At 37.3% G+C, this 24043-nt stretch overlaps 1 protein-coding gene across 1 annotated transcript in view; it reads left to right on the top strand.

Annotated features, from left to right (window-relative positions):
• Positions 1 to 24043, top strand: part of CEP128 (centrosomal protein 128) — a 143870-nt gene that overhangs the window by 57987 nt on the left and 61840 nt on the right. The window contains exons 16-18 of the mRNA XM_074868532.1: positions 2322 to 2498; positions 5704 to 5763; positions 7291 to 7483. Of these exons, the coding sequence (XP_074724633.1) occupies positions 2322 to 2498; positions 5704 to 5763; positions 7291 to 7483 (430 nt within the window). The remainder of the gene's footprint in view (positions 1 to 2321; positions 2499 to 5703; positions 5764 to 7290; positions 7484 to 24043) is intronic.

Below are 24043 nucleotides of genomic sequence, written 5' to 3'. Positions count from 1 at the left end.
GGAAGACAGAGTTTTTAGACCAAGATAATCTTTTATTGCTAAGCTGAGAGAGAATGGAGAAGCTTTTAAGGACATGATCCTGTGTTCTCAAGCTTTGAAGGTAAATGCAGATGGAGAGTTCCACTTGATTGTGTTAATCAGTTAACTTAAGAGAATATTTACTATTGTGGTTTTATTGTAGATTGTCAGAAGGGGTGTTAGGATGGGGGAAATGATAATATTACATCTTGAGAAATCTCATACTAGCTGTCATATTGTGATACTGCAGAAGCCTATTGTGTTACAAAAGAATTATCTGTTTCTCTTCCACGTTTTTTTATACTTTTAATGTCAATCTGCCCTTAGTGCAAATACTAATTCAAAGAAATGTAAGTATTAGAGATAGCTTGGATTTTTTTTCATGAAATGTTAAGGTGCAGAGAATAATGGTAAAATTTACTGATTCTTGTCTTTGTTCTGTGCACTTCTGAGTATTAGTGACTTAATTTCTCATGTAGGCTCTGAAAGTAGAATATTGAGGAATTATGGCACATAGAAAATCAAGCAGATGAAAATACTGAGTTATATACTCTTTTAGTCATGGTCTTTGGGAGTGAACTTCAGCATGTGATGGATTGCGTTCAGTGAATAATGAGACAGCATAGAATACTGACACTGGAAGCATATATGTTGCAATCTTATTACCTTCAGAATACTGCTCTAGATCAGAGCTGATATTTCAACTCCTATATGAGTAGTGCAGAAATACTGGAACCTGTGCATATTAAAAATTCTTGTGATTCCTTCAGTTTGAAATAGCTACTGTCTAACTCAAGTATTTTTGTATGAATTAAATGAAAAAATCAGGCTGCTTATCAGCTATGGCTATTTCACATTTGAAGGTCACCTATATTAAAAAACACCTATATTGCTAATAGATATAACACCTATACATATATATGTATACAACCTCCTGAAAACTTTTCTGTCAGTTTTTCTCTCAAGTAGCAAGTGATAAGACAAGAGGAAATGGCCTCAATTTGCACCAGGGAGTTTAGATTGGGTATTAGGAAAAATTTCTTCACCAAAAGTGTTCTCAAGCATTGGAACAGGTTGCCCAGGGAAGTGGTTGAATCAACATCCCTGCAGGTATTTAAAAGATGTGTAAACATGGCACTTAGGGACATGGTTTAGTGGTGGGCTTGGCAGTGTTAGGTTTATGGTTGGACTCTATGATCACAAGGGTCTTTTCCAACCTAAATGATTCTATGGTTCCATATGTATCCCATTCACAGAACTTGTATGTTAGAAATTACCTAGCTCCACAGTGGTGTCTCATGAGAGCAGTGTATGAAGATTACCAATAAATACAATTAAAACAGTTGTACCATGTCATTGCAGAGGTCCATAATTAATAAATTTTCAAAATTATTATTCTTGCTTTTCTCACCATTTTCAGTGCATTTGCACATACTAAAATGTGCCTGTTAAAATGTTTAGCTCTGCTGCATTGCATCCTCCTGATCTCAGCAGCAGACAGGTGTGAACCAATTTCACTTCTAACAAGATAGTTTTGTTATATTAATTACAGTGCATAGTTCAATATATTGTATAACAAAACTGCTGCCAGGTTCCATTATATCTATCCCTGGATGTGTTTAAGGGTCGTTTAGATGAGATTTGGGGGTATATGGTATAGGGGAGAAGTTTGTAGAGTAGGGCTGATGGTTGGACTCGATGATCCCAAGGGTCTTTTCCAACCTGAATGATTCTATGATCATAGATGTAAAGGAAGAGAATCTGAATTTTAAAAGGATACGTGACATATTTAATGATCTTTCTGACATTGGATGACATAAAATGCTTTCCTCAGTGCTAGTCACTGTCCTATGAGGTATTCTTTGAACACTTTTCCTTTGAGAACACACTGACTGCCAATACAGGTTTCCTTCAGGGATCTCTCTTTGTGATGAGAGAGCAGATGCCTGTAACTGGGTCAGGGAAAAGATAATAAGGGGAGTATTTGTTGTGGGCTCTCTCTCTACTCATGAAAAAGGTTCGTAATAGAATGTCTGGTTTTGACTCTGCAAATAGGCTCTTTGATTGTTGGGTCTGGATTTGGTAGCAGTTTCTTCATAACTGATTTACAGGAGAATAAGGAGAAGCAAGAGAGAAATTTAGGAGTACTATTAGAAGGTATAATTTTCCATGTCAAGGAACTGAATTCAGTGCATGAGTGAGTATAGCGTGATTATAAAATTGAAAGAGATATTGCTAATGATGTATGTTATATTATTAATTCAATAACTTCTCTTTGTTTTGTTTTTCATCTTTCACTCCAGGATAAACAGATAAGCAATGAGGAAGATAATTTGAGAAGGATGGATGAGGCCAGATTGCAGTTTAAAGATCAGCTGCATCACTTAGAAATGGAACAGGAATCCATTCTCACTGTGATAGGAAGCGAAATTGATGCTGCTTGTGAAATTTTTTCTCGGGACTCCATGGAGAAATTCAAAGTAATTCTAAGTTTTAAGTATGCTGCATATTTTGTTATTTTCTTAATGAATGTTTGTAGCAGAATTTGTATACGTTGTTGTCACCTATCACTTAACTGGTGTAGATAACTTATGGGCAGTAGGATTATGGATATTTAGCTGGTACAGATGTACATTATTAGGTATTAGAATGGGATCCTGTGAAGATCTGCTCATGTGTTAATTGTTACTGCTTTCTTCTGTCAATTTTTATTGTGAGAAATAGTTCTCCTCTTGTTTGTCTGTGTGAAAGGACCTTACATCAGCCAGAATTTTGAGGCAGGTTTTCCTATGCCTTTGAGGTGGGAAGTCCCCAAGGAAGACCTAAAAGGCTTTTAAACTTGGGGAAAAATGAAAGAAAGGTTTTAATAAATTTTTAAGTAGAGAAGGAAATGCTAAAAGTGAAAAGAGTTTGTAACCTCCTCTTTTCTGGAGCAGGTCCTTGTACCCAGAAAATTCAAATTCAGTTTTAGGAAACTTGTAGCTTGCTGTAACTTTTTTTCCCACTCTTTTACTACTACTCCTGCAACTCTTGTCTCCCATTAGCTTTTTCTCCTGAGCATTCTCATTTGCTTCCCAGGGACAGCACCCTCTCTTTCTTGCTCCAGATGATTTTGCATGACTAATCCTCTTAAATAGACATCGTACGCAGCTGAGAAGAAAACGGGCAGTCCAACTCAGCTTGTCTCCATACTCACTGACATTATGGGTATTTATATCACAAGTGTTTGACCTGGTGGCTTTTTAGCCTTAGCTGTAACCATAGAGTACACTCAGATTATGCCTTTTTTGTCTTGCTATTTAAACAGAGCCTGCTTTCTACTCTACAGTTCCTGGTCACTTAACTGGGCTGGGCTGCTCTTGAAATAGAAATTTTTCAGCCTTGACACTGAAAATCCATTAATATTTTTTCTTTGTTTTATTTTCTATTTTAAGTTTATCTCCTCACCTGTTTTGTTTGAAGGTGTGGAGAGAAGTCACTGTGTTTCAGCCTTATAGTATGGTTGTGCCTTTTTCTCCACTTACCTATGGATATGGAGTTGGGATGTTGCAGCACACAAACGTATGAAAATTCTAAGAAAATCTATTTGACAAACAAGCTTCCTCCTCTGTATCCTTACAGATAAGTCTTTTTTTTTTTTAATCAAGACTTTGACCTACTATAGTTGCCAGATTCTTGATCATCGAACCATGCCTTCTTAGATTTACTTTCCACATCCTGAAGACTTCTTGTCTTCTGGATAAAGCTTCGCTGATCCCTGTTTTCACAATTCTCCTTATTTATCCCCTTTAACTGTTTATCACTGGAAAACTTAAAACAGATTTGAATCTGAATTTTTGACTAGACAGCTAATGTGAAAACAAATGTTACACAGTTTTGTGGTGCCTGGTCTGAATTTTTTTTTAAAAAAGGTAAGAATTTTTCTTTGTTGTATTGTTCCTCAGCCCAGTACTTTAGGTATTTCCAAAGTTTCTAAAAGGTTTCAGCCAAGTTCTTTACGTCAAGAAGTTGTTGCTGCTGCAACGGAGGTGAGCAATGAGGAATTTAATGGGCAAATACTTGTGTTCAGAGAACTTAAATAGGAGGCTTAATCTTCCCTGATGAAAGATGTACTGGATTTGTTATAATCACCGTGTACTGGTGTTCTCAGCACAGAATTCTACATATATTGTTCTGATTTATTTTTCCAATCAGTCTTTTGTTGTAAGAAGTCTTATGCTTGCAATAACTACACTAGTCATGCTTAAACTATAAACTGAATACTGCCACCTTTGAATGTGGTTGCACAGAATGACGTTTTCTGCCATGGAAGTCACAACTGTCAGGTATGCATTGTTTTGTGAAGTCATGGTCAACATGCCTACTAAAGCATTTCTTTTCAGCTGAGTCCTTACGTGATCATATTTTTCATGTAAAACATATGTATGTACATAATTAGATGGTGCTGTTTAGGCACCTTTGGTCTCAGTGTAATTAATAAAGCCCATATAGTTACCTCTTAAAGCAATACGCTAGGTACAAAAATTATTGGACCAGGACTAAAAGTACATAAAGACTTGCTGAATTGCAAAATGTGGTAAATTCAAAACAAACAAGCTAACAAAGCCCCACAAACCCTTTAAATTAGAGAAAGGCACAATGTAGTAATCATGAGATAGGACCTTATGAGATAAAGGATGAGCTGGACATGAGGTTAATAGTTTACTTGATTTTAAATAGATTTCAGTTGAGAGAGCTGTGTATGAGACTTTTACTTCTGCTTGTGTATCAACTCATAAAGTGGGGGGAAAAAAAAGATCCATTATCACTAAGTTTTTAATAAGCAATGTAGAAAACATGTATAGAAGTAATTACAAGCAAGTTTATCATAGTTCAGTTTAAATGCAGAAAAAAGACATATCACGTTGTATGAAGTATTAATGAGGCATTTCAGCAAGAATTTATCTTTTTTATCCACTTCGTGAAGATTACAATTGTCTTTTTATGCCTATCAGATATTCAAAGCAAGTGATTTGTCTTTTTCATGAAAACACTGAGACCATCATCGTGAAACATAATTTAAAGTTTTTGGGGATTTATCATTTTTTACTTTTTGATAAGACATTTATCATGTTACACCTAACATTTCTGTAGATACGCTGATAGCAGTTCAGTGAGTAACAATTGGTTCTGCTAATTCTGGTTTATGTTCATTCACTGTTGTTCTGCAGAACGGAAGAAAAACCAGTTGAATAAAATTGGCCTTTTATTAAGAAATAGTAATTTTAAAGTAGAGTCTGATTGTATTATTTGGAAATATTATGATATTTTCAAAAAAGGGCATAGCGTTTCAAACAATATGCACCTTGATGCAGATATATGTTCTGAGGATGTTTGAAACACATCATTTTAGTGATTCTTAGGAGAAAACTATACAGATTCAGAATCCAATTTACTGTAGTTGCAACTTAAGTAAGTTGCACCTTTAAACAAAATTTGTATCAGTGAGTTTGCATAATTTTGCTTTTAGATGTGACTAATTTATGGTTAAATAATTCAATTAAACCATTTACAGATACGATTTCCAAGCTGGATTTTTAGCGAAGAATATTTATTTTATGAATTTCCAGTAAGTGAGAAAGACTTTCCTTTCTGTGTCTTATTCCCGGTTTTATGCCTATTTCTTTCTCCCCTACTATTCCATAGGCAATATCACTTACACCAATGGTGCTGAATGATCCTCATCGCTGGTTAGCAGAAACAAAGGTAATAGTCAAACCTACTGAAATTTTACTGAATAAGCTAATATGCAACATTTATAATCATTCAGTTGAAAGTGTATTTGAAAGACAAAAGGGAAAAAGAAAAATACAAAAGCATTCCTTTGGCAATAATTCTGATATTCCCAGACTGTTATTTCAACTGATGGAATAATTTTCCAAATTTTGCTATCAACAAGAAATAGCTGTCTCCATAGCAAAATAAATAACAATGCTGTTTTTACAAAAAATGCATTGAAGTAACTGCAGTGATAGCCTTCAGATCTGGTTCCATTATTTTCAGACAAGAAAAACAGGAGAACTTATTCAGCAGATTAAGTTTCTCTTACAGGGTTATACCAAGGCAAGAAGTTATTTTAAATAGCGATATTGGATTGGATTCTTGGAAAATGAACTATTTTCCTTCCCCCTTTGTCTGAAGCTTTTGAATCCTATAACGTAGGTGCAGACATCCTTGAAAACATCTTCAAAGTGATGACTGGTAACTTTTAACCCTTGTCTTTCATTTTGCAGCTTTCCTCTGACTCATGCACATAAACACATTTCTCATCCAATATCTTTTAAAAGGAGTTTCTCATGATCAAAGTAAATCATGAGAAACTGTGGAAGACATGCATTTTTTTCCTGCTCCATGTAAAAAGGTCAAAGCCACAGCAGCACTGACTTAAGGAAAAGATACAGTTGTTTGCCTGTAAGATAATTTAAGGTTATTGATGATTTATGGTCTATGTAAGACTTGGAGACCAAGAAAGACTGTCAGTATAGATAGCTGACACAAGATTGGAATCAAAGGAGAAATGTTACGCAGGAAGTACTGTCTTCATTTAAAAAAGTGATACTGGCATGTTATTAAAAAGACGATTCAAAGAGCATCTAATAACCATTTGTATACATTTCTCACCTAAGTTTCTTTAGCTACTAGAGGGCAGTCTAGAATGAATGACTACTTAAAATCCCCTGCTGTTTTTTCTTTTAAATATGCAATGTAAAAGTAATCCTTTTTATCACTTCTAGATTTACTGTATTGACCATGACTAATCTTATCTATGAACTCTTTTGTTTTTCCTCTGCATGAACCTTAAATATTAACTTTTGCTGACCAGAAAGGATTGACGTTACTTTTTTTAGAATGGTTAAATGCTTTCAAATCTGTCAACATAGAATAGAGAGAAAGGTATGCTGAAAGGAAGGAATATCTCTTGGTGTCTGTGTATACACTAATTTCCATACCTACACCAGCAAATTCATGCTCCTGAATTAAAAAAAAAAAATAAAATCTGTGTATTACTACTTCACATAAAATTATCAGTTAAAATATACCTGTCTTTTGAGACTCTTTGAAGGTCAATGTATGTCCTCTTAATATATCTGAATGTCCCCTTTTACTATTATTCACTAATAGGTACAAATGAGTAATATGTGACTCCAAAGCTAATTTGATCAGTTATCATTTATGTCCTCTTATTTTCATTAGAATTCTTTATTTTTTGTTGTTCCATTGTTTTTAACATAGACTAAGCTTCAGTGGCTGTGCGAGGAAGTAAAGGAGAGAGAAAGTAAGGAAAAAAAGCTGCGATGCTACTTACTGCAGAGCCGAGAACAGCTCAAGCACTTTACACAGATGAAGGAGGCTGAACATCAGTCTCTCTTTAAACAGATAAAAAAGCAAGAAAAACTTCTGGAAGAAGTTCACAGAGAAAAAAGAGGTATGTTGCTGGTTCCATTTTTGTTCATCAAACGGAGGAAGAATTTTAAAATTCTACTATTTATAATTCCTATGGCACATTCAGATGTATTTTGTCAGCTAGTCATTACAAGCTCTAATTTAGTAATGTGCTAGTGATAACCAAGAAAAGTATTTTTGTTTTCCTTTGCTGTCAAAAAAGGCAAATGTAATAGACTGTGTTTCAACCCAGTACAATGGCTGAATAACACATGAGTTTGCAACATAGGCAGTGGATATAGAAGTTATTTTTCAACTGTACCATCTGAGACATTCCACGACCCGGGCAAAGAGGAATTATACAACAGTCTGAGGCAGCACTGGTATGGCTGCTTTTTTCTGTCAAAATGAAAGTGCCTAAAGCAGTCCCAAGTCCTGTGCAGTTACTCCATTTTGCTTAAATTGTATGTGCAAAGAACTTTGAGTTTTCTTCTCAACCCTTTTTCTGTATTGCAAAATGGAGTAAGACAAGCTTTGGTTCTAGTTAAAATTAATGACATTGTATATGGAATACCACATAAGCATTGTTTTCTCCCTCTCTTGACATGTAATTCTTACTCTGGTGTGTGATGTGCCAGGCTTGGTGCTAGCATTCATACCATCCATGTTTGTCATGAAGGGGAAATACTAATCAGATTTCACTGAATGGTGTTAAGTGTTCTGGTAGGAATGGCCCTCGTTGTCCCCAGCCAAAAGCCATTTTTTAGTCTCAACTCAGGTACTTGTAGCTTAGTATTTTATAGTTTCTTGAAGACTGTCTTTGAGCAGAATGCTTTTAGGAATAGAGAAACATGCTTTTATCATGAGCTTATTCTAGAGTCTCTGGAAGACAGGAAGATCTCAGTCTTCCGTCATTCTGCTTTTCATCTGTGTACAGGCTCATTTATACTGTTACTTGTAACTTAATTAAAAACATTATTTCAATGAAGTGTGTTTTTATAGTAAAACCAGAGCATTATAGCAACCTTGGAACAAAAACAATTTATAGTGCATCTTTATTTTCATCCTTAAAACCAGAGTTTTTTCTGCTGTCAGAAAAAATTACTTTAGTTGTTATAAACAATGTGAGAGTGGATCCTTGTTAAATCCAAACTTAGGTGAAGTGTAAAATTTTGAAGTGTACGCTTGGTCTTGGTCAGGAGGACTCCATGCATGTTGTTGGTTTGAATCGAGTCACTAACTCTTACAGTCAGTTCATAATTTATTTGTGAAGTTTTATTTTCAAAGGTGTTTCTTATTTACTGTCATTACTTCTTTTAGAAGACAACTTTGCATCTTTACCTTTCTGATGCTTAGAAGCTTCCTTTAATTTCTGAGAGGGGTTTTTTATTAAGTGTAATTGTGCACTGTATACTGACCCATACATGATGGATCTGAGCAAAACCAGAATTGAGTTATCAGTGCATGCCTTTGACATGGTTCCCCACAACATCTTTCTCTCAAAATTCAAGAGATATGGATTTGATGGATGGACTATTTGGTGTATAAGGAATTGGCTGGATGGTCACATCCAGAGAGTAGTGGTCGATGGCTCAATGTCCAGATGGAGATCAGTGATGAGTGCTGTCCCTCAGGGGTCTGTATTGGGACCAGTACTGTTTAATATCTTGATCAGTGACATAGACAGTGGGATTGAGTGCACCCTCAGCAGATTTGCAGACAACACCAAGCTGAGCGGTGCAATTGACACACCTGAGGGACAGGATGCCATCCAGAGGGACCTGGACAAGCTCCAGAAGTGGGCCCATGTGAACCTCATGAGGTTCAACAAGGCCAAGCATATAGTCCTGCACCTGGGGCAATCCCCAGTATCAATACAGGCTGGGGGATGAGGGGATGGAGAGCAGCCTTGCAGAGAAGGATTGGGGGTACTGATGGATAGAAAACTGAATGTGATTCAGCAATGTGCTCTTGCACCCCAGAAAGCCAATCGTATCCTAGGCCGCATCAAAAGAAGTGTGGGCCGGAGATCGAGAGAGCTGTTTCTGCCCCTCTACTCTGGTGTGACCCCACCTGGAGTACTGCATCCAGCTCTGAAGCCCTCAGCACAAGAAAGACATGGATCTGTTGAAGCAAGTCCAGGAGGACCACAAAAATGATCAGAGGTCTGGAACAGCTCTCCTGTGAGGACAGGCTGAGAGACTTGGGGTTGTTCATCCTGGAGAAGAGGTTTCAGGAGACCTTATTGAGGCCTTTCAATGCTTAAAAGGGGCTTATAAGACAGATGGGGACAGCCTTTTAGTAGGGCCTGTAACTATAGGACAAGGGGTAATGGTTTTAAACTAAAAGAGGGTAGAATCAGACTAGATACAAGGAAGAAATTTTTTATGAAGAAGGTGGTAAAACACTGGAACAGGTTGCCTGGAGAGATGGTAGATGCCCCATCCCTGGAAACATTCAAGGTCAGGCTGGACGGGGCTCTGAGCAACCTGATCTAGTTGAAGATGTCCCTGCTTGTTGCAGGAGGGTTGGACTAGATGACCTTTAAAGGACCCTTCCAACTCAAACCATTCTATGATATTCCTGTAATAACTGGTGATAACCTTCTCTCCCTAGGTATCATTGTCTAAAAGCATAATGGTGGAATAAAAAGCATAATATAGCTAATGTTGAGAATTCTATAACCAAAAGAACTGGAGCTGGAAGTTTTTATATGAGAGGAGAGGAGGGAGGAAATATTGTATGAGCTTAACTCTTGACATTAAGTCTTAACATTATCTCAAGACCTGCACTGAATGTTTTGAGAACGTTACTTCTCCAGTGCATGCACACATGTGTATGCTTGCTTGTACTCTCCCTCTAAGGTACTGTCCCAGCAAATGAGCAAGTTTCTGAACACATCAGGAAAATGTGGATAGCTGGGAATCATTGAGGTAGAGCTAGAAGGACTGTGATCAAAGGGAAAAGAGATGAAGCCAGTGCATGAGAATGATCACTGAGAAAACAGACTGATTGACACAGGGTCCAGGAATCAGAATTTCCATATTGAAATAGATTCTTTGTTTCCAACTTTCATATAAAATTTTGTTGGAGTATCTAACTAAGCCTGAAAAAATGCAAGGCTGTGTGGTGAGGAGATTGTATTTTGACATCTATAAACGACTGATGCTAACCTGACCTATGGAGGAGAATAAAGTGCTTCTACTGAAAGTTTGAATGTAGGTAAACCTTGAGAACTATTAACATGCCTTGTGGGTTGATGTAGTCTTATAAATAGGGCTGACTTATCACCTGGTTTGCATCTTTTTATGTAATATGTTAGACTACTATTTGCATACCTCACTGTGCATTGGTATGATCTTTTGTTTTATTCTATTACCTCAGTTTCCAAAGGAAGGTGTCACCTCACCCATTTTCTTTTCATGTGTTTTCTTTAAAAACTTTGTTCTGGCCTTCATTCAGGACTCAATACTGATAATGAGGAGCTAATTTTTTTGTCAGACAGAACAAGTACTCTCTTTAATTATTTTGTTAGCAATCATTTTGTATTTAGATTGATATAGGCTCTGATTAGATGAGAGCAAACTTTTAAGTAAGTGTAGTTATAGATTCTGGTAGATGAGTTAATTACTGTTGAAAATGGTTTGTGAAATATTGTAACAAAAATAATAGCAAAACAACAATAACAAACAAAAGTGTTCTTGTAAATATTTTATAGAACAATGCAGGTTATTTGCTTTACAAGAATAGTAAGATCCTGTCAAGATTTTCTTACTCCACTTAACTTTGAAAGAGAATATGCTTTGATCTTTCAAGCTTGAATGTTTCTATTGTTAGCCTTCATTTGTTTAAAATGATAGAGCCAAGACCCTGATATAATATTAGTAGTGGTTTAGTGTTCTTATATTTGAATAATTATCTGTTAAGATGATCTCCCTGAGGCCTTATTTGCCTTTTTCAATTTAAGTGCTTAGGAATAAAGCAAACCTTATTTAGTTTTTAGTTCTATTGTACCTAATTTGGTTTAGGCTTTGTGGAAAAATTCACAGCCTGCATTTTAAATTTAAAGCTATAGGCGATGTTATCATGGGAGATTATTAAACTGTAAAGAGTGGTAAAAATTAATGCTATTCACTGAGCACAAAAAGTAGTATGTAATCTCATACCTTCTATTTATAAGAGCCATTCTTTTGTTCCCTATAAATATGCTCAGTTCCATTTGTTACTCGACATACTACAATTTCTGTAATTCTAAGTAAATTGTATTCTCTTCTGTCTATTTCTAGAGGCAGATGCTTGTTAAAAGTAGGTAAGAAAAAGGAAATAACAGTTAAATAGTTGCTGAAGTTTTGTATTGTAACACAAAACAGTAAACATGCTTTAAAATTCCACCAAATACAGGATGAGAAATAGGACTTACAAAAAGATGACAGGATGCTGACAGTGTTATGTTTAAGGCCTGAGGTCAGGAAAAACGCACATGCTGAGGATCCAGAGCCACATAAGTGTGAATATAGCAGCAGATGAAGATAGGTAACTTACTGCTGTTGGTGGATTTTCCCAAAATATCCTCCTTGCTGTCTTCACTTACAAGTATTCATAAAAGATGAATTTTAAATTTTTTTCTGATGTAAACTATTAATGGTAATGGACTTTACTGTTTTATAGGGAAATAGGGAGTCAGGAGTGTTCATAGGTAACTATCAAGCACCTTATTGGCTATTTACACTCCACCTTTTGTTTAATGAGATATAATTTGAAACCCAGTCATGTAAGGTGGTGGGGTTTGGGGTTTTTTTTTCTTCTTGGATTTTTGGACACTGCCACTAAAACAGTGTTGGAGGAGAGAAGCAGATACTTCCATTTACAAAGCCAATTAATTATGTACATAATTAAGAGTAGTCTTTGTGTGTGCAAATTTATGATTCACTTCATCACATTCTAATTTGATTAGATCTGATAGTCAACAGATTTTGTGGATACAGATTGAAGTTATGATTTGGCCTAGTACCAATGTGTGTATTTAGCTTTAGCTGCTGTGGTGTCAGAGGCCTTCCAGCAGGAGGTCCTCTACTCTTAATAGTATTCAAGACTTTAGAACAAGCATTTACTGATCGAGTAATTAGAAAGAGGGAAATAAAATACAACTGATAATTACCACAGGTGATCTGAGCCCAACTTCCTGGTACTTCATTTGGTAAGATAGCTGGTAGTTACCAAATAACTGAAGGATGTAACAAAACACATAATACAGCTGTCATCCGTATAGCAACCAACACGGGACTATGTAGGAAATGACTAATGTAAACATGATGATTAAATGTAAGAACTATAAATTAGAGTAAGGAATGTGCTACTCTGAGTGACAAAGGGGTAGATATTGAAAGGGATAGTACTGTTTCATAGATGTTGGTCTGTAGACTCACTTTTCTTCATGAATGAACTTAGTATGAAGAGTATGAATATGATATTCATACTTAGAAAATTTGGTGGCTACTTTGGTGCACAGAGGAAGTGAAATAGCCTTGTGATCATTTAATTTAATTTACTTGATGCCAAGGAAGGGAATTTTATGTATTATTTATTTTTAGCACTTTTAATACCAATTTATAATTTCAAGCCAGAATAGAAATTCATAATAATGTTCACAAACAGCAAACAAAATTTTGAGATCTTTTTATTAATGCACTAAGAAATAGTCAGGTTGGCTTGGAATTCAATACCATTCTCTCGTGCCACTGATTTAAATGACAGTGCATGTGACAGTATATGCAAGAATAATGGACTTAAAATCTACCTGTGAATTTAATTGGTTTGTTTCACAGTCATGTCAACATAGATTGTTTTTTAGTTTGAAAAGTATGACATTCATTACACCAAATCAGTTATTTTTTGTAAGCTGGTAAAAGGTAGAGGAGTAATAGACTACATGTCTGTTAATGTGAGTTCTGAGTACTATTATTCATGAAATGATATATTTAAATATTTATAAAGGGGTTTTTTATTAAAAAAAAATATTACAAGACAAATTATGGATATTTACAGTTCTTGGACAAATACTCTTACATACTGAATGAATACCCCAGATTTAATTATGATGTAACTAGTAGAATGTAAAAATGTAAATACTTCAATGTATAAATGACTTGGACATGAAAACTGGAAAAGCTACTTTCCCAAAGGAAAAAAGAAAACATGGCTAATAGCATAAAAGAGGTGTTAAGCCAAAAGGAGAAAGCAATGTATCAAAGTGATCGAAAATTTAAGGAGACAGAATGGTGGTTGGCTTTTGTTACTTAAATGTAAAAAATGGAAGAAGTACTTACAGAATACTATGACACTCAGTAATGAAATTATCGACAAAACCCAGGAATAAAACAAATGAAGGCAGAATGGATTTACTGTAATTGGTAAAGAGACCCTTCACTCTTTTATTTTTTTAATGCCAAAGTATACTTGACAATATTACTTAATAAAATGGATTTTCAGTCAAATTTGATGCCAATGGATGAAAGTATTTTCTGTTGCATTTGGAATGATGCAGATTTTAGATGGAACATTTTATCAGAAAGACTGATTCTGTGAATATGCATGGATGTGGTTGACTGTCCCCACCAACACAAACCACTTGTCTGAGTACTTAGTATAGTCTAAAGATACCCTGTTAATTTAAGTTCGCATAAATCAGGAATTATAAAAACAAAACAGAGAAATTCTTTTCTCAATAAATCAATTTGTTGATTTCACTTCAATGGATCTGATATTATAGTTCATGGGGTTTTTTGGGAAAGAATAAAAATAGAGACTTATGGTAGATATGCTGAAAGTACATAGAATAAATATTTAAACAGCTTTATTGATGAACATGTTTCAGGAATTTTTATAGGCTTAAATAGGTCTACTAAAACTCTTAACTATGTAGGTTTTTTGTCTTTTCCCTTCTTCACTGAAGCTTTTGTAAATATCTAGGATATTGTAGGCTTTTGGATCCTCCTTATGAATTTCTGTAGATGTGTTAACATTATCACAGTCCCACCTGTGGTGGTAAACTGGCTGTCTATGTGGTATAATCCTGACAAATACAAGTAAGCTAACATAAAGATTCATGGATGAGAGAATAGTGCAAGAAGGAAAATATGGTAGTGTGGTATAGAGTTTCAGGATTGTTTATAGCATAGCAGAAGTTTCATAGCTCTCTGGTGATGCATCAAGATTGGCTGCGGTTGTCTTCCCTTCTTGATAAGTTGAGAAATATAGAAGTCTAGTAATATTTATAAATACCTAAGAAGAACTGAAGAGGATGTGGGTTCTGATTTCAGGTTTGCAGATTTGTACTTTAGATACAGTTCTCTACTTAACAAGTTATTTATCTATCATGCCACCAAATGGGATATTTCAGTAAGTAAAAACTTAGATAAAAATTTCTTAGATTTCTCCTCTTGAAATGATTTTTGATCTCATAATCTAATTGATTTTTAACAGCATTGCAGTAAGTATTCAGTATTTTAACACAGTGAACAAAGACCTGAGGAAAGTCTATCTCCAGGCTCTAGAGCCTATCTGAGCTAGTTTCTCTTACCGTCCTCCACAAGTAGACTGAACCATGGTCTCCACTCGGGTCAAAACCACCACCAGAAAGAATGTGGCAACCCAGACGGAACTGCCACACAAACATGCAGCGGTCCAGGTTCAGGGCTGCAGGGAGTGCCTGAGACTGTCAGTCCTGTCAGAAGGCACCAGTGATAACACCTGTGTGCACTGTGATCAGCTGGATGACCTGCTCAGCCTGGTGGTGGAACTCAAAGAAGTTGAGAGATTAAGAAGTATTAGGGAGTGTGAAAGGGAACTTGATTGGTGGAGTAACACCCTAGTACCCCTAAAGTAACAGGAGCAAATGGAGGCTCCAAACGAGGTAGGTAATCGCTCAACCTCTTGCTACCAGGCAGAAGGAGGGGACCTAAGAGATGGGGGAGGCTGGAAACAGGTCCCTGCTCGGGGAGGCAGGAAAATCCTCTCCCAACCTCCCTCACCCTCCATGGTGTCCCTTCACAATAGATTCGGGGCCCTGGAACTTTTGAGTGAGGAAGAGAAGGAGGAAGGAAATAAGACAAACAAGGAGGAATACCAAGGTCCAGTCATTCTAGACCAGGTATTAAAACCAGTTCTAAAAAGAACCCCAGAAGAGTCATTGTAGTGGGTGACTTCATTCTGAGGGGTACCGAAGGCCCCATATGCAGACCGGACCCTCTTCATAGGGAAGTCTGCTGCCTCCCTGGGGCCCGCATCAAGGACCTCAAGGCAAGACTCCCCGCTCTAGTGAGACCCAAGGACTACTACCCTCTCCTGTTTTTTCAAGTAGGTAGTGATGACATTACTAGGAGAAGTCCTAAAGCAATGAAGAGAGATTTCAGGTCCTTGGGGAAAGTGATTAAGGGGTCGGGGGCACAAATTGTGTTCTCCTCCATCCCTTCAGTTGGGGGAATGGATGAAAAAGAATACAGGAGAAGTCAACAGATGAACTTGTGGCTCCAAGACTGGTGTTACCGTCAGGGCTTTGGCTTTTTCAATCATGGGTTGGTATACAGGGCACCAGACCTTTTGGCATTAGATGGAATGCACCTGTCCCAGAGGGGGAAGAGGATCTTGGGGCAGGAGTTAGCTGGGCTCATTGAGAGAGCTTTAAACTAGATTTGGAGGGAGAAGGGGGGAAAACACCAGCCCATCTGAAGTGCATGTATACCAATGCACACAGCATGGGTAACAAACAGGAGGACCTTGAAACCATGATGAAACAGGAAAATTATGATGTTGTGGCTATTACAGAAACATGGTGGGATGTCTCCCATGACTGGAGTGCGCCTGTTGAGGGCTACAAGCTCTTTAGAAGGGACAGACAAGGAAGGAGAGGTGGTGGGGTGGTGCTGTATGTTAGGGACTGTTATGATTGCCTTGAGCACAAGTGTAGCGAAGACAGGGTAGAGTGTCTTTGCGTTAGAATCAGGGGGAAGGCCAACAGGGCAGATGTTGTAGTAGGAGTCTACTATAGGCCACCCACCCAGCACAGAGGGGTGGATGAAATATTTTATAGGTATTTAGGAGAAATTTCACGATCGCTTGCCCTTGTTCTTGTGGGAGACTTTAACTTCCCAGACATCTGCTGGAAATACAGCACAGCAGAGCGAGACCAGTCCTGGAGATTCCTGGAATGTGTGGGAGATAACTTCCTGACACAGCTGGTGAGTGAACCGACCAGAGAAGGTGCCCTGCTGGATCTCCTCTTTGTGAACAGAGAAGGACTGGTGGATGATGTGGCGATCGGAGGACAACTAGGGCACAGCGATCATGAAATAATAGAGTTCTCTATTCTTAGACAGGCCAGGAGAGGGCTAAGCAGAACTGACATCCTGGACTTCAAAAGGGCTGACTTTGTCTTGTTTAGGCACCTGCTTGAAAGGATCCCTTGGGAGACGATCCTGAAGGGTATAGGGGTCCAGGAAGGCTGGGCACTCTTCAAGAAGGAAGTCTTAATGGCTCAGGAACAGGCAGTCCCCAGGTGCTGTAAGAGAAGCCGGCAGCAGAGAAGGCCACCCTGGCTAAACAGGGAGCTTTGGCTGCAACTCACATAGAAAAGAAGAGTTTATGGCCTTTGGAAGAGGGGCTAGCCACTCACAATGATTACAAAGATGCTGTGAGGCTATGCAGGGCAGAAATCAGGAGGTCTAAAGCCCAGCTAGAAATTAATCTGGCTTCAGCAGTCAAAGATAACAAGAAATGTTTCTATAAGTATGTGAGCAGCAAAAGAAAGACCAGGGAGAGCCTCCATTCCCTGCTAGACACAGGAGGAAACATGGCAACGAGTGATGAGGAAAAGGCTGAGGTGCTTAATGCCTTCTTTGCCTCAGTCTTTAATAACAAGACTAGTTGTACTGAGGGAATCCAGCCTCCTCAGCCAGAAGACAGAGACTGGGAGAACGATGCCCCCCACAATCCAGGAGGAGATAGTCAGTGACCTGCTGCATCACATAGACACACACAAGTCTATGGGACCGGATGGGATAAACCCGAGGGTGCTGAAGGAGCTGGCTGGGGTGCTCGCCAAGCCGCTTTCCATCATTTACCAGCAGTCCTGGCTGACCGGGGAGGTCCCGACAGATTGGAAATTGGCCAATGTGATGCCCATCTATAGGAAGGGTCGGAAGGATGATCCAGGAAATTACAGGCCTGTCAGCTTGACTTCGGTGCCCAGGAAGCTGATGGAGCAGCTCATCCTGAGTACCATCATACAACACATATGGGACAACCAGATGATCAGGCCCAGTCAGCATGGGTTTATGAAAGGCAGGTCCTGCTTGACAAACCTGATCTCCTTGTACGACAGGGTGACCTGCTTATTGGATGAGGGAGAGGCTGTGGATGTTGTCTACCTTGACTTTAGTAAGGCCTTTGACACCATTTCCCACAGCATTCTCCTGGTGAAACTGGCTGCTTGTGGCTTGGATGGGCACACACTTTGCTGGGTAAAAAACTGTCTGGATGGCCGGGCCCAAAGAGTTGTGGTGAACGGAGTTAAATCCAGTTGGTGGCCAGTCACAAGTGGTGTCCCCCAGGGCTCGGTTTTGGGGCCACTCCTGTTTAACATCTTTATTGATGATCTAGACGAGGATCGAGTGCACCCTCAGTAAGTTTGCATATGACACCAAGTTGGGTGGGAGTGTTGATCTGCTCGAGGGTAGGGAGGCTCTGCAGAGAGACCTGGACAGGCTGGAACGATGGGCCAAGGCCAACTGTAGGAGCTTCAATAAGGCCAAATGCCGGGTGCTGCACTTTGGCCACAACAACCCCCAGCAGCGCTACAGGCTGGGGGAGGAGTGGCTGGAGAGCTGCCAGTCAGAGAGGGACCTGGGGGTGTTGATTGACAGCCGGCTGAACATGAGCCAGCAGTGAGCCCAGATGGCCAAGAAGGCCAATGGCATCCTGGCTTGTATCAGAAATAGCGTGGCCAGCAGGGACAGGGAAGTGATCTTACCCCTGTACTCGGCACTGGTGAGGCTGCACCTCGATTACTGTGTTCAGTTTTGGGCCCCTCACTACAAAAACGACATTGAATTACTCGAGCGTGTCCAAAGAAGGGCAACGAAGCTGGTGAAGGGTCTGGAGCACATGTCGTACGAGGAGCGGCTGAGGGAACTGGGGTTGTTTAGTCTGGAGAAGAGGAGGCTGAGGGGAGACCTCATCACCCTCTACAACTACCTGAAGGGAGGTTGCAGAGAGCTGGGGATGAGTCTCTTTAACCAAGTAACAAGCGATAGGGCAAGAGGTAATGGCCTCAAGTTGTGCCAGGGAAGGTTTAGACTAGATATTAGGAACGGGTTGTTAGGTGTTGGAATGGGCTGCCCAGGGCAGTGGTGGAGTCCCCATCCCTGGAGGTGTTTAAGAGTCACATTGACATAGCACTTAGGGATATGGTGTAGTTGGTAACTGTCAATGTTAGGTTAAAGGTTGGACTAGATGATCTTCAAGGTCCTTTCCAACCTAGATGATTCTGTGATTCTGTGAAATAAAAGGTGTAGATTCCATCTGGAATCTGCATTCTGGAATCACTGAGCATGCCAAGGTGTTCTTACAGATCTCTTTCCAAATTAGTTTGGATCACAAGGATATTGTTGTTGTTGTTGTTGTTGTTACAGAGAAATGTTTGAAGGTAGGAAAAATACATCTTCCTGAATTGCACCCAAAACCTGGCCTAAATTTCTTTCATTTATCCAATTTTGTATGGTCTAGCTAGATTGGGTAGCCTGAAAAGCTTATTACGCAAATCAGTGAAAGTCTATATTTGATCCTGGGAGCACCCATTGGCCTTACAGACCTAGGTTTGCTTTAGTTGCTGTTTGGTTAGGTCAAAACAAAGTATCAGCTCTGTCTCTTCATCAAGAGTAGAACATCAGCAGTTTTGGAAAACATTGGTCAAGATGCTTGCTACAATTTCATTATTTTTTTCTTTTTCACAAGGAAAAAATTTCCATTCCTATCCAAATCCCTTAAATCTCTTACCATGTCGACTCCCTCTACATTTTGTAATCAAACTGTTTCTCATGCATAAATAATAGTAATTTGTTTTCTCTTTGCTATACGTCTGAGTTCTTAATTTCTAATCACAAATGTTTTTAGCATTTTATTTTGCCAGCCTTAACTCAGGAGGATAGATTAAACTACTTGGGAGCTATTACCTTGAGACATACCATGTTTATTTCAAAAATATACATTAACTAGGTGAATAGCATTGACTGTTGAGCTCAGGCCCTGGCCTTATTTATCTCCGTGTTCCTTTCTTGATCTTTCCATCTTTGTATTTGTGAGATTTCACTAGCTTTGGCGGTATTTATCAGTGTGCCAGGGTATTTATAATCTTGAATTTAGTTGTGAAGACAGCTAATTCTGTGTATATATAGTGCAGTTAGAGTAGTGGGTTAAAAGAAAAAGCAACATTAAGCTGTAACAATCTTGTTTATTTGGTTGGTTTTGGTTAAATCCCTTTTATAATATTACAGGTACTGTAATTTTGTTATACTTTTTAGTTGAAGGTGTCAAGAGTGTGGTTTTAGGTAACAGATACTAAATGCTTTAATATTTATCTTCTATACAAAAGTATATTTTTTTCTTTTACGTTAAGGCTCACTTATACTCTGGAAATGAGTAGAAAGAGGAAACTTAGTATAAATAGACTCTGGAACATAGCTCTTCCAAGGAAACCTTTCCTGGAATATATTGAAATGTATAGAAGTTAGACATGGTGTGGTTTAGCAGTGAGACATGGAGTCTGCACAGTTTTTTTGTTTCAGGATAATATACTGCTACTTCAGAGAAGACATGGATAGTCAACAAAGAAATGTTGTTTAGCAAAATAAGACCTGATGTGTTTGTCAAGGCCACATCTATTCTTTTTTTATAAAGCTATGTTAGTAAGGCTACAGTGATGTAAGAAGAGCAGGTGCGTTGCTCTGATATACAGACCTTACACTGATTTCATTTATCTCAAAGATATAATATTCTGCAAACACTGTTTTACGTAAAGTCCTGGGTGATGCAAGCCATATTCTGTACCACTTCTCAGCGTGTACATGCTATAATCACACTTAAATTATTAAATTGTTAGAATTGCTCTGATGTAGATTGTACTACTAAGTAAGGCTTTAGAAGGTAATGATTCTAGTCCTGATCTACAATAGATGCTTTTGTCACAATCACAAAGCTGTGCTGGGCAAGTCTGTGGTGTTATGCTTTATGCATTAAGTTTGTCATGCATTCTGTTCTCATTCTAATTACATTCATTGTAATCAGGAGTCAGAAGAGAAAAATATTTTTTGTGCATTATTTTAGATTTGAGGATAGAAAATTGAATTTTAGAACACTTGGATTTTTAGTTGTTTTTAATGATGTTGTCATCTCTGTTAATCATATGGTTTCATCACATGTGAAGGTAGATCAAGGATATTTTTACAAAGATTTTGTTAAGTGATCTCTGGAACAAGACATCCACTTATTTTAATTTGGGGGGATTTTTTTGTGTTAGGTTCAATCAGGATTATTTGTTTAACTGCTGTGGAAAATGTAGATTCAAAGAGCCTGTTATATTGAAGTAGATTTGAAATGTAGATAAGATTTTGGCAAAGCAAATTCTATCTTCCAAATTATATTCCTTTTCTTTTTTTTTGTAAAGCCAGTAAGTCTAATTTTCGTTTGAGCTAGGAGCACTAAAGCAGAAAGTGTAAAAGTTCAAAATACAGAGACAGTGCAGTACGTTGAGTGCAAATACACTGACACTGAGCAATCTCTGTTGCTTAAATTGAGGAAAAAAGGAAGTAGAAAATTGGGAACCAGTGAAAATAAAAATATTGCAAAATCTTTCTATTATGAACTATTATGTTTAAGTAAAGTATATGTACTTTTTTGAATATAACTTTAAGTTTTTTTCTGCCCTTTCAGCTTTGTTACTTTCTTTCCCATTTGTTTTCTTTTTTCGTATATTACCTCATATTGTCTTTGAATGACCACACAGTCCTTTCTGTGGCAGCAAGGAACATCCCAAGGTATTTTAAGGTCATCTCTTATTGAACAGTGAATGGGAACATCAAGTAGAGTAAATTCTTTTTAAGCATACATAAAGCAAGGAATCTGAAGGGTTTGAAAGAAACTCTCCATAATACTTGTTTTTGATGGTGAACTCCAAAATGCATAAAGCTGAAATATAATTACTATTCAGATAATTAATTTCTTCTTAAGAGTGTTCTTGCCCTTTAAATAGTGTCTGGTTTTTTTAATGTGATGGGGGAAGGAGGAGGGAGGACTTCTATGTTATTTTAAACTTTGCCAAAATGAACCTGCATTCAGAGTCTTGGAGGAATGGAAATAAGCCTAAATCATTTGGAAATCTTACCCTGTGGTTTTTTTTTTTTTGTGTTGGAAAACTGGAAATATCAGTCTGGACATGCATTGCTCTAATTATCTAGTATTTTATGCAACTATTTTTGTTTGCCATTATCTTCTTATGCACTCATAAAAATATGGCTTCCATTGTGAAAAAGTGAAGGTAAGAGATGGGAATAAAATGTAGCTAAGATGTTTTTAAGACTTCCTTTGATTTTTATTTTTTCTTTCTTTCTGAATCACATACTTTAAATGCTTATCTGAAACTTATGGACAGATTTATAGTTTAGAAAGCATGATGTGTCCTTTAAATATTAAATTGCTGAGTTTATGGTGCACACTAACAGTAAGAGACTAAATTTATTAGTTTTACCTCTTGGTTTACCTACACATACTAGAAACTAAATCAAAATTAATAAAAGTAACTTGAGGGATGGGGATTTAAAGTATGTTAAATACTTAGAATCTATTATTTAATCTTTTCTTCCTGTTGTGAATTAGGACTTTTTTTCTTATACCAGCTCTTTAGCTTGGTTTATCTAGGAACTATTGGGTTCTGGTTTTTTTACAGCTGTTGAAGTGATGGCATAGGAGTGTGTATATAATCACAGTTGTACCTTAACAAAGCTCTAACACTACATAATAAAGAGAATCTTGTAAGCATCTGTACAACTTTATCAGAACTCCTTGACTTATCATGGAAGGCGTTGTCGTGCTTTCAGGTTATATAGTGTTATATAGTGTTTCCATACCAAATTAGTATCACTGATTTACAGCTATTAAAGAACCCCAAACAACAAAAAAATCCAAACCAATACAAGCACTTTAAAGCTTGTGTCCTGAATGTAATACTTTCCCTAGAAGTACATAAAAGACACATGCTATCTGTCACTCAGTCTTCATTAGGTAGAAATAACATTCCCAGGAAACCTTTAATGTTTTAATTTAAGATGCCTGTGTAATTAAATAATATGCTGTCTTAGAAGAAATGAAATTGAACCAAGGGGTCTATGGTCCTCCCACCTATTGCCATAGTCAAACTCATTTTAGTCTAAAATACAGAGGAATCATATTGGGAATTTAAGCAGAATTGAAAAGAAACCTACTATCTAAGATTTTTAATAAAGCTCTTGAAATTAGAAATCTTGCATATTGCTATATTATATATTCAGTATTTTTTTTAAATTAGAGCTAATGTTATGTTTTTGACTAAGATTTGTCAGGCTGTATTAGAATATGTATTTCAGTGTAGTTCACTGATATGTTAACAACTTTTATATCCTTTCGGCTGACATGCTATTTAAACTTTTTTTTTCTAAAGTGAGTGCTACTGATATTGTGTTTGGAGAATTGAAATTTAAGTTCTATTTCACTATCAAAAAATTTCTCACTTTGAGAAGACCTTCAGTCACCAGTAAAACCAACTCTTAATGTTGACTGTATACAACAAAATAGTTTTAAATATATAATAGCCATTGCAAGTGAATCCTTGAGAAAAGGAAAACAAGCTGTTGGTTTTTTCTATATAAAGATTAAATTAACTAAATGGTTAATCTGTTTGCATTGTTTTCCTTTTAATGGTTTAAATATAACAAATTACAAGGTTCTAACAAATGTAATAAACATACTATTCTGATTAGCATATTCAGGGTAACAACTGTCTGTATCTGAAATTCAGCTTTTGTTTCCTTTACTACTTTGAGTCTCCTTGGTTTTACTTTTACAAAACAGGAACTGTGATTGGTACTTTCAAGTGCTCTAGAGGTTTTGTAATTAAAAACATTTTTAAGGATTTTGCCTTTTGAGTCAAGCAAGGCAAGCAAATTAACTATATAGTTCATACAGTATCTGTGATTTAGAACAATAACCTATAAATTGTTTTTTCCAAATGACAAATCTGTCTCTAATTTATTAAAAATCCACTTATAATAATGGACACGTATATTTGAATCTTCTTTATTGTGGGCAAAGAGAGTCACAGTATCTTTCTTGTCTGGGTCTATTATGTCTTTAATATAAGGCCATAACATAGTCTTGGGCATGATTTGGATATTTTTGCCTATTTTATAAAGGACTTCAGTTGCCGGTTGTTAAGTATTGTTATTAAACACTGTTGCTGTAAAATATTGTTTTCTTGCTGGACAGACACAATATATGAGTCATAGAGATAATGTGCTTG

Source organism: Strix uralensis, chromosome 4 (genome assembly GCF_047716275.1).
Source record: "Strix uralensis isolate ZFMK-TIS-50842 chromosome 4, bStrUra1, whole genome shotgun sequence".
NCBI classification, from domain to species: Eukaryota; Metazoa; Chordata; class Aves; order Strigiformes; family Strigidae; genus Strix; species Strix uralensis.
This window is presented reverse-complemented; position numbering and strand designations above follow the sequence as displayed.